The sequence below is a fragment of the Aythya fuligula genome, chromosome 7 (assembly GCF_009819795.1).
Source record: "Aythya fuligula isolate bAytFul2 chromosome 7, bAytFul2.pri, whole genome shotgun sequence".
In the NCBI taxonomy this organism is placed as follows: domain Eukaryota; kingdom Metazoa; phylum Chordata; class Aves; order Anseriformes; family Anatidae; genus Aythya; species Aythya fuligula.
The window spans coordinates 1,853,531-1,869,945 of NC_045565.1; the positions used below are offsets into that span (position 1 = coordinate 1,853,531).

At 41.6% G+C, this 16,415-nt stretch overlaps 1 protein-coding gene across 19 annotated transcripts in view; it reads right to left on the minus strand.

The window, feature by feature from the left end:
• ANK3 (ankyrin 3) overlaps window positions 1-16,415 on the minus strand; it is a 199,415-nt gene that overhangs the window by 42,965 nt on the left and 140,035 nt on the right. For all 19 annotated transcript variants that reach the window (XM_032191372.1, XM_032191370.1, XM_032191371.1 and 16 more), the window contains 5 exons: window positions 12,569-12,793; window positions 9,385-9,539; window positions 2,653-2,864; window positions 746-953; window positions 56-152 (listed from right to left, as the gene is read on the minus strand). In XM_032191372.1, coding sequence (XP_032047263.1) covers window positions 56-152; window positions 746-953; window positions 2,653-2,864; window positions 9,385-9,539; window positions 12,569-12,793 — 897 coding nt within the window. The remainder of the gene's footprint in view (window positions 1-55; window positions 153-745; window positions 954-2,652; window positions 2,865-9,384; window positions 9,540-12,568; window positions 12,794-16,415) is intronic.

Consider the following 16,415-nt stretch of genomic DNA (forward strand, 5'->3'; position numbering starts at 1 on the left):
TGTTAACCAACAGTAACTACTCCCTGGGTGCATTTGACAAGCTCTGCCACCATACCTGGCTGAAACATTGGTTGTGAATGAGACACAGTCATTTGAAAACGTCAGCGGAGTGGTGCCTGTGATGTCCTCCCACTGTGCAGGTGAAGTACCTCCTGCGTAAATATAAATCACGAAGATTTTCTTTTAGAAATCAAGCACAGGATACATAGGAATATTTCCATCTTAAGTTATTTTGCTTCACACAGCAAAAAAAAATGTAGATAGTGTTTTCCAAGAGCTGAGCTACATGTTATATACGTATTATGTCATCTGTTACATACCAGGAAACGATGCTGATGTAAGCAAGATACAAACCTACAGTCTATAGGGAAACGTCTCTTGATATCAGCTAGGCCAGAATGACTTCTGCAGGTAGGCCAGAACTACATCTGCAAACTACTTTTATTGACAACTACATTTAATAGCCAAGGCTGAAGTTCTTTGTACTAGCTAAATATAAAATACTATTTAATATCTGTTGGCAGGAGTTCTTTTACAATAGCATGAGATGAGACTAAAAGCCCAGGGAATCAGTGGGAGCCTTCCAGGTGACCTCAGCTGACTTTGCTGAGAAGTGATCTGAAATCTACTGGACCAAGCACATCAGCCTTCCCTAACTGGAAAGAACGAGCTGTACAGCTACTTGAGTGAGCAAGGAGGCTCTGCTGTCAACAAAAACTTTGCAAAGAGAATGATTTTATCTAACCTGTAATGCTACATAGAAGTCGAAGGCTGGGCGTCGTGTCTCCTTTGTACCCATTGGTTACACCTTCTCCTGATGGAGGTGGCACAGGAATTGTCATGGTTATTGGCTTATGAAATTTTCTTCTTCTTGGCTCCACAGTGACGATGGGACTGAAAGTTGCTTTATTTCCAAGGACTTTTTTAACAATCTCCTCTGGAACTGGTTGAGCCTGTCAACACAGGGAAAATATTTTAAACTCGTGCTACAAATTGGCTGTAGATATGTACAACTGTTTTTGAAAAGGTAATTCACTTTTCCTTTAAATTTTCTATAGAACTTTGTTTTTTCCTAGGGAGTTTTCTCCTATAGCTCCTTAGTGTGATTATTAGTGCATGCCTTAGTATTTTTCTCCACAACCCACTTGTGATTTCTTAATAGCTAACTTGTTGAGCAAAGCTGTAAATCTCAGAAGGTTGCCTGTAGTGTTTGCTGAGAGGTTTTCTGAGGTTGCTTCTTTTTAATTTACAGTGATGGGTGACATCAAATAAAATTTCTAAATGGAAGATGAGCCCTACTTTGTTAGCAGAGTATTGAGCAGTGAGGACTAGACGTGCTGTCTCAGACACTGAGCAATTCTCACGTCTGCCAGGCATGAATCCATGCTCCTAAGGAACACTTTGTACTCCTGATTTACCTCTGTCCCCAGTGCTTCCGAGGTCATTCCATTATTGATTACTATTTGCTTGGGTCAAATTCATACAGAGTGCAAATAGTTGCTGTAAGCAGCAGCTGAGATATAAGCAATTTTCAGACTTTCTACCTCAGTTTTGTGCCTCTGGAGATTCCCTAACTTTTTATAGGGGTAAAGGAAGAGGAATGAATAAGCAGTATGGAAAGAAAAATTATGTAAGTTTAACAGTTTTTGTCATGCAAGACTTGAACTCAAAACTGATAGGCATCTCATGGGAAACTCTTGTTTTGCATGTGCTTTTTTTTTTTTTTTTTTTTTTTTTAATAATTTTGAAGTCCTTGTTTCAATCAGGCTGAACTGTGACTTGCTGCATTATTCAAACTACACACTGTACTGATAGAGTATGCAGCTACTTTGTAATCTCAGCAGTGACAACACTGCATATAGAGATGCATTTCCTTCACACTAGATAGCTCTGGAAAAGCAGCTGTATAACTATAATAGCAGAGCTTCCAGTTTCTCAAGTTCAATTGTCTTTATGTGAAATATTGTTAGTGGATGAAAAATGTTCCAGAGTGAATTCCAAGCACTGGAATCCAACCCAGCATCCTGATTACAAGAACCCATCAGACCTCTCAAGTTATTAAGTAATTTTAAGTGATAATTAGCAGAACCCAATGAAAAGATACATCCTTTAGAGTATTTATCCACTTTGTGTGCTGTTTGTTCATGGAGAGTTTAAGCTATTTGCCTTTCCCAGATTCTACATATCGCCAGGAACACCAGTGTCCTAAGCTTCAACAGATGTATGTACAAGATCTTTGACCCAGAAACAGCTGGCAAACAGCTGCATAAGCTCCTTCCCAAATGCACTGCTCTGTCCATTGACACCAGGCACAAGCTGCTACTTGGCCAGGAGGCTGGACTGCACAGTGTCTGTGCAGCTCACAGAAGACTTCCCAGTGCAGCTTGCTGTGGCTCCAAACCTCTGCCTTTTCTCTCTGTTTTTCAGAGGCTAAGTGATACTCAAGGTGAGCTGGGTTTTTGCCACAGGGTGGAGGACTCTGCTTCGCCTTCACCAGGGGAGCGCTGAGATGCAGAGCATGCGCCTGGGCAGCCACCCACCAGTTCAGAGCTCAGGTGTGAGCCGCAACTCGCTGCTAGGGACTAGGGAGAAGCGGGCTCCTTAGCTGTAAGCTTTGCGTGTTAAGACCAACCACACAGGTTATGTCCTTACCTGGAGCCCCACGCGGATTCTTTTGGTTAGAGCACCCTCGGGGAAGGCCGCCTGGACACGTGGCACCGTTGTGCTGCTCAGCACCCCTCCCTCCGGGCCGATTTGGTTACTCTCCTGCTTGATTCGTGAGACCACTGCGAAGTACTGAGGGAAATCCTTTGTGACGATCCTGCAGATACGCTTCTTCTCCAGCTCCTCAACACTGTCCAGCTCTGGTGGGAGAAGACAGTTAAAAATTCCTGACATTACCTGTCCAGGTTCAGACCAGACATATCTGGTAAGTGTAAGGTTTTTAGTCTGCCTTAAAATACTTCTAAAGATTTTTTTTTTTAATTTACTACAGGAAAAAAAAAGAAGAAACAAAACAAGACAAAAAAAAACCAACACTATTAATCATCAAGTTTTGGTTTGCTCAGTGAACTTTTGCTGAAATCATGACTCTGAGTGCCAGCAGCATCAGACACAGATCTGCCAGGGCACTGAGGCACTGGCACGTGACGTTGTGCAGCAGCAGCTGCCACGGGATGGCAGGTCTGTCACTGGAACCCACCGAGATGTGGAAGAGGTAGTCGAGCTTCTTTCGTCTCTCACATGTAAATCTGGAAGCACTAAGTGCACTGATCTTTCTGAGCACACCTTCACAAGATGTGTATCTCCAGTCCCCTCCCTCAAACAGCTCTGGCATGCAGAGAAAATCATTATCAGTTCATGGACTAACTTTACACCAGGTGTCCAAACCAGAGCTTGCCCAGCTAAAGCACTTGAGGAAGTCATCTCCCAAAGTGGCATCCATATATTCCTGACCAGACACTGAGGGCTGTGGTAGACTGTGGATGTGACAGAACTGTCTGCCAGCACTACCTGTGAAACCACAGTGAGGATCCCTTCCCAAATTAGGCTTCCAGTCATACAGGTATATGCCCCAAAATAACTGCATTGTGCTCCTCAGTTCCCAGAGATACTTAATGAGTTCTCAGAAACACCTGGAACAGAAACAGGTCACCAAGAATTTGCATGCTCTGCCACATTCCCAGCATGTGGGGTCAGCAGGACTCAGAAAGGGATATGGAGAACCCACCTGTATTAAGCAAACTCTGCGTACATGTACGCACTGAGGAGAAGTGATATGTTACAAGTACAACTAACCATGCAACTGTATGTATACTTACATATATATGCACTAATGAAACCCCTGGGATATAAACACTGTTCACAAATGGAGATAATTATGTGACTACCAGGCATTCTCCTGTAATTTTCTTGCATTTTGCCTTTTTAGTCATTGTAATTGCTTTTACTCCAGCAGTCCACAAGCCCCCACTCTTATTTTCCTCCTTTAAAAAGCACCACATTTCTAAAGAAGAAAGTTTATTCTCAAAAAGATACTTCTACCAGATGCAGCAAGAGGACCAAAAATGGTACCATGACAACAGACACTTGTACACGTCTGTGTGTGGCTGAGCCATTTTCCTCCACGGAGCATGTAAGCTCAATTACAGCTCCAAAAGAATTAGAATTTATGTTTGGTAAAATGTCAGTTTTCCATTTAAAACCCTCTGCAGCTAATTTGGATTAATTGCACAGTGTAGCTGTGGATCATAAGAAGCTACCAGAAAAGGATAATTTCTTATCATAACGTCAGCTTCCATTTACTTTGACTCAGAGATGATATCTGAAGCCCTCTAATGAATTAGGTATTCTGCCTGCAGCGTCTGGAAGCAATGGCTTGTGCTGGAGACAAAATGGATCTTTAAATTCCCAGGCAGGTATTATCTTGACTGGTAAATCCTGTGTACTCTAGTGTTTGTCACTAGAGACAAACCCACTGTAAAATGCTCACAAAGCTGAAGGATAATTAAAATTCTCCTGAAGTAGAAAATCAAGTGTTTTATGTAAGAACTTCTCAAAAACCTTTGAGTGTGGCAGGCACTCTCCCTTAGAGCAAGAAGGTGCACAGATGAGAGTGGCAGAACAGCCAGGCATGGAGAGGAGCTGGACTACACATATGGACATTATGTTGAGTAATATGTATGCAATCTTCTATGTGAAGTTGCCCTCTAACAAAAACAAACAAACAAAAGACCCACAAAAAACACAGAAGATGAGCAATCTTAAACCACCTCTCTGGATGCATAAGGAATGCAGTGTTAGCATAACAGAAGGAATAAAACAGGGAAAACTTGTCTTGGGAGAGGTCACGTTTCCTGAACACACCTGATGCATTTCACAACAAGAGCAAGCATCACTATTTTCCTCAACTGCTGACGCTTCATTCCTATGTAATGCATTACAATCAAAAACCTCAAAGCTTTTGTTTGTTTTAAAATGACAGAGAAGTATGCTTTACACCTTAACTTACAGGTAGGAATGGCAAAGCAGAGAAGCAAAGCAGAGGTTCATGGCCGAATTGGGAAGTCTCCCAGTGTCACTTTCCACGATTGTGCTAATAGTCCAAAGAACACCTACTGCTGCTGAGTTTTAGTATGTCAAGAGAAAGCGATTACACATACTCCTTGCACAGGTCTTCCCCAGCCTCCAAAGTCAACGGTACGCTTATCCTAAGGTGGCTGGAGGGAGTGAGTAGCCAGAGATGAGATGGAGAAAAGGAAAGAAGGGAGGAAAGGAAGATCACTCCTTACCCTCCCTCTAGCCCATCCCATATGAGTGTTATGTTATGGTTCCTGGACAGGAGAGAAGAAACCCAGCCATATTCTCCGAGGTCAGAGGTGGACCTCACGTAGGCTAGCTCAGGTCAAGAAATGCAAGCACACCAGTTTTGTCAGGTGAGCACCAGCTGTGGATCAACTTTATCTCATATCTGATACCTTTCATTTTTACTTTCCAATAAAGTAATACAGAGCAAGTGACTTTTACCTGGAAATGGTATTAGAGAAGACACAGAACACCTGGCTGTTCCAGGAGCTCCAGGGTGTCTCTGTGTGATCTGGGATCTTATTTCCCTTGCCAGGGCCTTAGAAGGAGTTTTGCTAGCTCACCTGTATTTAGCAGACTGAACAGCTCTCTGAGTTTTGCAAACTTCCTACACTTCTGACTAGCTACAGCAGAGCTGACCTTGTCTCTGTGCAGAGACTGAAAGATGGGACAAGCATAGGATACCAGTTTCCCCAGTAAACAGACATGCCCATTAAGAAATTGTTGCAATACAGGCAGGTCACACAGGAGGCGGTGCTCATATGCAAAAAATTACAGGAGATGGAGGGATGCAGAAAGGGGAAGGGCCAAGGATAAAGTGAGGGCATAGAGGCTTGCCTGAACAATGCTGGTAACGCCCCCTCCCAGCATCAGGGTTTACATACATAACTAGGTGCTTCCAGTGCCACAGCTAGCAAGGATGCCTCATCTTCAGATGAGGCAATGTCCCTTATGTGCTGCTTTGTCTGTTTTAGGACAGTCTCTTATCTTGCCGTTCACAACAACATGAGGTTTAACAGTGGTAGTTTCAAAACTTTTCTTGGAAGTGTGGCAAAATCACTGCAGAGTGATATATGGTGGTATTTTAAACTTCAAGCATTAACAAGGTCATTCTGGTTTGATCTGTAGATTCAAAGAAGCATTTGTATAAGAACTCCTGCTTCCCATCTGCAACCACACTGTGCGGCTGCCAGCATATTGTAGCCACAAATAATTGCAATTCATGTCTCATTCCATAATTTGCAAATGACTGTCAAAACATTCGCTGCCCAGGTGTGTGCATTTGTGCCCATGGTTTATCTACAGGTACAGAAAACTACCTGTAAAAGCTGCAAGAACGTATAAAGCAAATGCAAGTTATACATAAAAGGAGCCCTACTGAAAACGTAAGCTATTTGTAAGGCAGAGAGCTTTTTCCTTTTTTTATATATATATAAAGGCACGCACACATATATTTCACTTGAATTAATTTTAAATAAATATAATATGATCAAAAGCTGTGAACTAGTACTCTTGTATTTGGAATCAAACTCTTCCTATTCCTAAAAGCAACACAAATTCCCTGTATTCCATCAGCCCTGTATTTGCCCAGCACCATCTTTCAAATAAGATTACTTCAAGCAGAAACCTGATGACAACAAAGGAACTGACTCTTAGCATCATGGTTAACTATTCTTCCATGGTAATAAAAGCAAAGTTCTGCTATTATTTAATGCTGCATTTAATACCCTGAAGTACTGCCTTCTGCTCTGGATTATTTTGAGTTTGAGACACATTTTTCCAGCAGATGGTGCTGCTTCCAGTAAAGAACGGGCAGGTTTTCAGCAGTCCCCATGTCGGCAAAGGAGCAAAGATGTCCTTCCTCGTTGTCATCCCCACAGGCTGAGCAGCACAGCAAAACAGAAAAAACGGAACAGAAAAGCAGACTGCACCTTTAAAACAGTCAGCATATTAAAGATTCAAGAATAAAAGTCTGACTGTCCTTCTACACAGATAGGAAGAACTAGTGAAACACAGCAGGTCTAACACAGAACGGACCAACTGCTTTTAATAGGAAAACAGTCATTCCTGCAGCATGGAAACAGCCAGGGAATCACCCAGCATTTAGGGATGATCGCGCAGATGAATTTTGTTGCAAAGAAACATTGGAAGACTTTTTGAAACAGAAAAGGTGTCGTCTGAATGGAACAGAATTTTGTCAAGGTCCTTGTACTATTTTAATGAAGGTTTTGTTTTCCTAAGTAGAGAAGAATTAAAATAAAATGAACTGAACAAATGATCAACACAATGCTCTGGGTGTGACTGTAATATTTTTTCTCCTTTCTCTCACATAAATGATCGCCTGGGTTCATAAATGACATTTTTGTGGCTTGGCGTTTAAGGTGCTAAATATTTTCACTCTAAGGGAATAGCCCAGTGTCCATCACGCTTCCTGTGATTCACTAGCTGCACTTCTGCCCACTAACCTCAAACAGCAGCTCCCCAGAAGGGAAGAGCCACCTGAAATCCTCAACAATTGTACCCTGGCTCCAAACTGTGAAGATTATTATTTTAGGCTCTAAGTATAGAGGGCTGCATGCCCACTGCTCAAATTGTTCTTATTTATTGAGCCCTCTTTCTCTGCAAGATGTGAATTTATCCATACAGCATCCCAGGGGAGCTCCTCTGTTATCAATGCAAGCTGCAGCACTCCAGAACAGGGTTTTGTGCCTAGATTTCCTATCCCCAAATTGAACTAAGCTCAGTTTGAAAAGCACAAAAAGCAAATAATAAGCAAGTTGCTTTTCAGTTCTGACTACCTCGTCATGGACAAGGCACAGATATTTCACCCAAGTGCCAAATCATTATTTTCTGTTTCATATGGTAGTGCACAGAGAAGCACGGGGTGGTAGTGAGATTTTTTCTTTCAGAAAGGCTAAAACTACACCTTTGATCCCAGTGCAATTCTTATCCCAGCAATACCATCCTGGACCACACTTGCTCTTTTGCCTGCTCCAGTGCTTTTAGGTACCTTTCCGTGACAAGGTTTATTATATTTTTCCAAACCCACTGACCCTACATATTCAGTGTTTCTGTCCTAGTGCTTGATTGGTTCTATTACATTTATTTCCAAATAAATAGCTACCATCGTGTAACAAACAGAACTTTGCAATTGGTCTGTATTTTTACAGGCTCAGGTGCAGCTCAAGTACTTCAAAGTGACAATACTACACCCGCCCATCCTGCAAATCCCATTCCCAGATGACCAGATCAGTAAAAATGCTAATCCCATTGCCCAGGGAACCCCTCACAACAGCACTATTTTCCTTTCTATATCCTCAAAGTTTGTCTTCTACTGAGGCTGCCCTCTTCAAACAAGGAAGATCAAAGACAGAGCCTGCTCACAGATACCCCTCGTAGCTGCCATCCACAGCCTGATCATTTGCTTCAAACACTTTGGCTGATAATGAAAAAACTTTCCTGCAGCTTGTGGAAAGCTCACCGCACCGCGACTTTCTGTAAAAGGTTATCCAGAGAAAATCCTGTGGGTAAACCCTTACAGAATGCAGAAGTCCTACACACAGGCTATTTCATTCACACTCAGATGCAAAGAGCTAGAGCAACGGTTTATCAGCACAAGCATTGAAAAACACTTGCTAGGAAAAGGAAGCAGTGGTGCCATGGGTTCTCTGTGGCCCCAGCCTGGCTTTGCTCACAACACGTCCACAGGGACCATCTGTCACAGCATCTTCTGATGAATTGAGTACAGCTGAGTCCTCTCCTCTTAAGGGACTCTCACATAAACGGCAACATCCACACAAAACAGGGGAGCCAGACTTCCCAGATGGGCATCAAGAAGCAGGTTATGTGTTTGGAGGAGGCAACCCCTTGGAAACAATACTCTGTCTAAGAATGATCTATAGGCTGAGGTCTACATCTGTGGGAAAGTCAAATAGAACTGGTATTTACTCTTTCCCCTTGGTTTGGAATGACCTTCACGTGGCCCTGCCTGAGCAGCAGAAACACACTTACCTCCAGCTGGGATGTTATTCTCAACTCTGTGCTGTAAAGCAACCGTGCAACTTTGCTTAAACTTGGCACGACTTCAGACCAAAGCTTACCACTCTTTTCAGGATGTCTCCAGGCCACTGCTGAATAGTTTTTCTTTACAATCCTTCCATTAGTTTAATACGTAACACACATTGTATTCCCCAAAGTCAGATATTCTCTGCGCTGTTTTATTTTAGGTTGCTTTAGTCTGCTTCTATTAGCAAGCCTGCACAAAGACAAGGCTTGCTAAAACTTTGAGAAAACGTTTACCTTCATCCATGCCATTGAGTATTTCAGTTAAGTCTTCATGTTTGCTGTCATACTGGTGTTCCTTCCACGTTTCACCATTTTCACTTCGAAGTACGATTAATTCTCTTTCCTTTCCTCGCATTGATCCAAAATGTGGGATTTCCACTATGACAGGGCTAGACAAAAAAGGAATCATATTATTTTTAAGTCACATATTTCCTCACCACCCTTAATTTTCCTATAGTTATTAAATCCTTAAGAAAACTACAGTCATTTTAAATTGTAAGTACTGTTACAGTGAAAATGCTTTTAAAATTGCCAAAGCTGCACAATCCTTTATCATTTAAACTGTAGATCATATATATAACTCAGAAACATTTGTATGTAGCTTATTTTTAATATAAATCTTTTGAAATAGTTACCTACGTGAAGAAATGGCTACAAGTTTTGCTAAAGACAGTTCTCCCTGCACATATATCCTGGCATGTGGGCAATCTAGCACATGCAGCACTGCTGACCTTTAACTGACATTACCATAGTCAAAATTTGGATTTGGCTTAAGTAATTTACAGTGGCCAAAGTCAGTTCAGAAATTGAATTTATGCAACAGCTATTGACTGCAGCAAGAATTGTGTGTGCATGTAGATTTTAGGCTTCAAACCAAGTCCCAAACTTTTCAAAGTTCTCCCTGGCTCTCTCTGTTGATGCAGCTCCTGTGAAATACAATAGGTTGTTTCTCATTAGTTTCACTTTCTGGTTCTCATGCCCAAAATCACAGCTGCAACATCTGTAAACATCACTGGGGAATGTTTAGATCTTTACAGAATGGATTTTTCTGAGTTTAGCAACATCATGACCACATTTATATTAGTTACTGTCAAACATTTTTGGGAAAGGGAAGAGAATGGGAAGGTGGTTAATAATACACCTAAGTCAACAGACAATGTACCTTAAACAGAGGACTGCAAGTGCATTACTGAACAATTATTGTGAAGAATCGACAGAAACCACCATTCACTTCATGTGCCATTCCTTAACAAAACAGACATTTTTGCCAAACACTTCACAGGCAAGATATGCATTTTCAAGTATGCTACGACAACTGACTGAAACCACGCAGTAAGTGAACAATTATGGATTATGCAGCTTTAAGACATTTAAATAGACAGTATCATTATTTTCCTACAGAGGTTGTAAAGGATTTCACCTCTTTGTAACAACTCAGTGAAAAGTAACACCACGTGATGGGAGGAGCATGCAGCACTTCCACAGTACGGTGCACCAGCAAGGTGCTTGGCTGCAGTAACCTATCGATTACCTGAGTACGGAAATCACAACAGCCATCAGGAGTAAAATATGAATTGGAGTCCAGTTTTCATGTTACATACCAAGGGAGGAAAGTTATATAGTACTTTTCCCAGTTAATACGCATTTTAGATACTTTTAAGAACACCCAGGCTGTTACTCCAATCTCAAGTTCTTTAACAAGAAAGAGAAACGTGGCTGCTGTCTCCCATCGTGTGCAGCAAGTAAATACCAAAAATTTGAATACATTGCTTGTTCAGATGTTTACTCTCTAGTTCAAAAGGAGTGTAAACTAAAAACTAACACTGTAGTACAATCTTTGCAGGCTAATATTTCAGATACTGTCTCTGTAAATATTTAGAAACCACACAATTTTGTGCATGACATTTAACAAGAATACTCAGTGAGAAGGTATTAAACAGGTATTGAACACCAAACACTCACCAATATTTTGAAAACCTAATGCAATAAATTTCACAATATGGCTTGAAAACAACAGTCAAAAATGTACAGAAACATTCTTACATTTTAGACCATATACTGCAGCTCCTTTGGGTAGCATACTTGGCTTTGTAAGTCTATTTTAACAAGATGCCTCTCGCAGTTTGAAAAGATTAATGTTTCGCCATTGTTAGAGTAAGTTATTTGCTCAATGAGACTTTCTTAAATAATCTTTCATAAATAATAGACTTTATATGACCACATTTTACAATGCTCTTCCCAAAACAGACTCACTCAAGGCCTGTAAATACCTTCTCTACCACAGGGCTGAACTTAAAGGACTGTCACCGTGTATTAAAATGTATTTGATGCAGTTGAAACACTTCAAATTTAAAAAATTACAGAAGCACAGAAGTTATGAAAGCAGAATGCTGGCAGTGAATTTTACATGCCTGTAAGCACAAGGTAGTAGCAGAGCTATATTAAATCAAGCCACTATGATTTTCTTTCAGTGACATAAATCAACTGAAAGCTTCAGAAAACTAAATAAATAAAAAAATAAATGGGAATAACAAAAAATTAGAAACAAAAGAAAAACTGTAGACATTCTGTATCTTTTCCATACATATCCTACCCAATAAATTTTGTTCCTTGTGGACCAAGCTGCAGGATTCGGCTAACCATGCTCTCGCCCTCATTTAGAGGGGGAGGAGTTTTAGGAAGATGCAGTTTACTGAATAACATCCATGCAGCAGGAAGAGAAATGAGAAGGGGAAATTAGGAACAAGCTGTCATTCCCGACAGAACCGGCAGTTTACACCAGGGTGCCACTCATGGTAATGAACAAAATTTATAATTAGGAAAAAAAGCCACATCATAGTGGATTGTTTCCCCTACTTTAAGCTTTAAAAAAGTCATTTCCTAGCATTTGCACTACTTGACACTCTGCAGTAAGCACTCCGCCCTCACTCGCAGTGGCCTTGCTCACGGGGAGGGACCCAGGCAGCTCCCAGCAACTCGTGCATGGCTCCTGCACGTACCGTGGCATAGGGAACAGAGTTCAATGTGGGTGACTTTAGGCCACATTTCTCCGACAGTGACATTACTCTGGTACTCTATGAGCAGGAGGGTCATAGCCTGTTTTGGGTTACAGGCTCAACTCCTCCTGACTTCAAAGAGAGGTTGCATGAGTAGCAGGGGACAGGATCTGGCCTTTTCATGGCTTTCCTTACCTTTGGCTTCACCCTACAACCATCACAGAGGCAAAGATCCCCTTAAAATACAAGGGCAATTTCAAGGTAGGAATGGCAATTTGGCATTTTTCACTATTTCCAAACCAGTAGCCTATCTTACACGGTCATATGAGGTAGAGTCAATGTTTAACTTCTTAGATCCACAGGATAAAGGAAACAGAAGATGCAACATGAGTGGAAACAGTGGAATTCATAAAACAACTCACCCTAGAAATTGTGCCCCTGCCGGCCCCATTTCTACAAGTCTACTTGCTAATCCTTCTCCTTCAACCATTGGTGGTGGGCTGGCCAGTTTATGCCTCTTCACCAAGCGGCAGGTGATACGGGTCGGTGCGGTGCACTTGCGTGGTGGGATGATAATCCGCATTCCATGATGGCGACTGCCCCTCATCGAGCCCCCCCGGGCATCAACCATAAAACTAACCAGGAAACTGTAGGGAAAAGGAAACATGTCAATGAAAACAGTCAAAAAATAAGCAAAAAAAAAAAAAAAAAAAAAAAGCGAAAAGTCAGCTACCACAATCTTCAAAATATTATCGTAAAAGCCCTCCCAATCCCAGCTAAACTAAAAAGAACTTGAAGATTGTTTTAACACTTATACTTACACGTTAACTACTGGTTAACAAGAGCAGGAATTTCTCAAGGTCTAGCAACATATGGCAAAACAAACAGGTGCTACTGAGTAATTTGGATTAAAGAGCACACAAGTGTTATATTAGTAGTGACATACTGGAATTTAAAATCAGCCCTCTGTTACCGTTAGCTCTACTGCCCATAAATGAGTAACTAGCCTCACATGCAGAAAGGAACCAGACAGTGTAGAAAAAGGAGAATCAAAAGTGCTTATTGTTTTGGGGATCTCAGTCTTCATAATCTCCCCACACTCTCATCTGCAAGCACTCCTGGTGGCCGGCAGAGCAAATGTGGGCACTGTGGGTAACAGTCCAAGCTATTAGTCGTTTTTACCGATGGGGAATGAGTAAGAATATCAGTAACTTTCTTTAGTATCAGTAAAAGTATGTATGTATGTATGTACTTTAAGTATGTAACTTTCTTTAGGCTGCTGGCACTCTAGAGGAAGTCATGTCATTACTCCACTATGAAAATGACATTCTTTAGCAAAAAGCTACATTAGAGAAAAATCACATTTTCCAATGCATATTTTTTCAAATAACAAAACAGTAAATAATTATATTTTTAAGTGGGAAGTGGGAAATTATTTTTTATTTTTATTTTTAATGAGTAAATAATAATATTAACAAGAGTAACTGTTAATAACCATGGTTTATTTCAACTCTGAAATAATGAGAAACTGTGTATGTGAAAAATTACTGTCCTTAAGAAAAGAACAGTGACAGGGAAATGGAGCCTCCTCCCAGGACCAGCAACACACCTCACGTTCTTTCAGAACTCTGCTGCAAAAGCTCCTTCCCATCTAAGTGGATCAAAACATGCAGGTTACTGCAGGGCTAAGCAGTTACTGACGGGCTCCTTCGGGGTTCAAAATACCTTCCCTTCTCTCTCTACCATAGGCTGAAGAGAGATTATAGTTTCAGATAGATGTGGTAATGGGCCAGCATCAATGGAGACATGAAGTTATGAATTCAGCCTCGGCGCCAATATTTTTTTGTTTGCTCCTTCTGTTTGGTATGCACTGACACAGCTGGCACATCTGTTGAAGAGTTTCATTATTTTCAAAGCTGTTGCAAAAACTTCCAGAACTTACAGGCTAAATCTTCAGATGATTAAGAGGTGAATCCGTTCAATTTCCTGGCTCCCTACTGTAAATTGAACTTAGGGTAAGAGCCAATAATCCAGGGGGGGTCGTGAAGATCCTTTAAAAAAAGACCCCAAGTGCTCTTAAATATGAATGTGAATTTATGTAAGACAGTTTCATTTGCTTTTGAGACCAGCAGGATACCAAAAGTACCAGCTGACATGCACTGGCCAGCCCTGCAGATAAATTGCATTCAAAGTCCAGCCGACGTGGGTGGGAAAAATCTGCACAAAAGCAGGAGCATAATCAAAACTTTGAATTTAGTGCTCTGTAGGAAACAGGCAGATAGGGGATGTGAGCTGTAAAGCAAATAAAAAGTTGTCCAACTGTATTACAGGAGGAAAAATGCTATGCTGTTCTTCAAGCCAAATTAAAATATGTTAGTAGAGATGGGAAGGTAAAACAGGCCTCTGAGATGACCCTAACTCCAATTTATCATTTTTTGTGCCCTAGATACTTCACGAGACTGAAGCATGGAACAACATTCACCATATTTTACAGGAGTTTTCATACAAATAAATTGTATCTGTATTTCTCTCTTAGATAACACCATGCACACCACTGAACAAATCCAAAATGTTGCCACTAGGGTACCCCAATTCCAGGTAAGAGGAATTACGTTTCAGTGAAAGGGGATCTTTGTTGAATGGTTAACCACTTTCTGCAACTCTGAGATCTGTATCGAAGGCAGTATTCCTGATATTTAAATTACAGCATAAGTAAGTTATAGTAATGTTAATATTTATAGATACAAGATCTTAGACGTCCTGCACACTTTGTTGACTGGAACCTTGTCCATTTGGTACAAAGGGGCTGCAACAAGCAGAGACAACAGCTGTAGAGCCGGGACCTTTGGTTCTCTTTGCTCACTGAGTGCTATGAGCCTGTCAGCTTGTGTATGTTGCTTTTTTTTTCCTCCCTCCAACTGCTCTGTACAGTGGGTGGTGAATGCTGAGGGGCTAAGGCAGCTGCCTCTGAGCATGTCAAAAGGTGGGCCAAGGTTGTCTTCAGAGCTGGCAAGGAGCCAGCTTGTGACTAGCTGTGAAGGGAGTTCAAGATAACCCGTTAAAATTTACTATGAAGCTAGGTAAAATACTAAATGGGGACTTACATTTTCCACCACTGGGAAAATACTTGAGAGCAAGCTGTTTCAGTTGTGCCTTGGAGTCCTCTTACAACTAACTGTACATGGTTTTGGTCTGCAGAGAGGACAGGGCCAACCCTGCCTAGATGGAAGTGCCCGGGGCAGCAGGGGCCTGGCTGGCTGGAGCATCCATCCCTTCAGGGCTGATGTGGCAGCAGCTCAGGGAGGCACATCTGCACGGCGCACCGCAGAGCCGCAGAGAGAGGCCTCCCGGGGAGTCTGGCAAAGCTGGGCCTGGCCTGATGGCTCGGTACAAGGCAGTGTTTTGGAGAGCTGCCTATCGTGTACGTGATTACTGGCATGTTACGCCAGCTCATAATTAATCAAAAAGGTTTTCATCTCATGCAAAAATGCCAGAGCTCCCACTCAGATAAGATGCCTCTGCATCCATACTATGTAAGTGATGAGAGTATGTAAGAGTAGATTTTCAAAAATCTAAGCACCTAAATCAACTGACTTAAATTAACCAAAAAGCAGAAGTATGTACGTATGAAATTTGGGCCCAGAGTTCTCAGGCACATTTATGTTGCAGATTGCAAGGTTGTGCAGAGACAGCTATGCTGGATTTGACGACTTACACTGGTCCAGCCTTGGCAGCCTGGGGCTCAGCACTGCTAACGCGCACTACTCACAGCATGGGGAGCTCAGTGCTGCACACCAGCCCACTCCCCACCACAGCAACTAGCCCGTTCACAGCCAGCCTGGGTGTCTGTCTATACCACACTGCAGCCTCCAGAGAAGACAAAACCCTTAGCAGATCAGCCTTTATACACGTTGATCCCACATAAAGGTAATCATTGTCAACAGCATGTTGTTTCTTTCTTTGTTTAGTTTTCAAGTTAGTATTTTATTGTCTGAAACAAGAGCAGTATTTCCAAACAGTATTTCATGCACTTTCTATCACAAAGATTAGTAGCCTAAATTAATGCTGCACTAATAATGGAAACTACAATATGATCTCTAAAACACAATGCTAAATGCTGGTGAGCAATTTCTACTGGCATACATGGAAGGGATGAGGATGTGGGCGGATGCACTACGGACATCTACGTACACTCTGACTGTGGGAAACAAGTTTAAAAAAACACAAAATGAGGATTCACAGAAAGGACAGAGTTATCACCTTGAATCA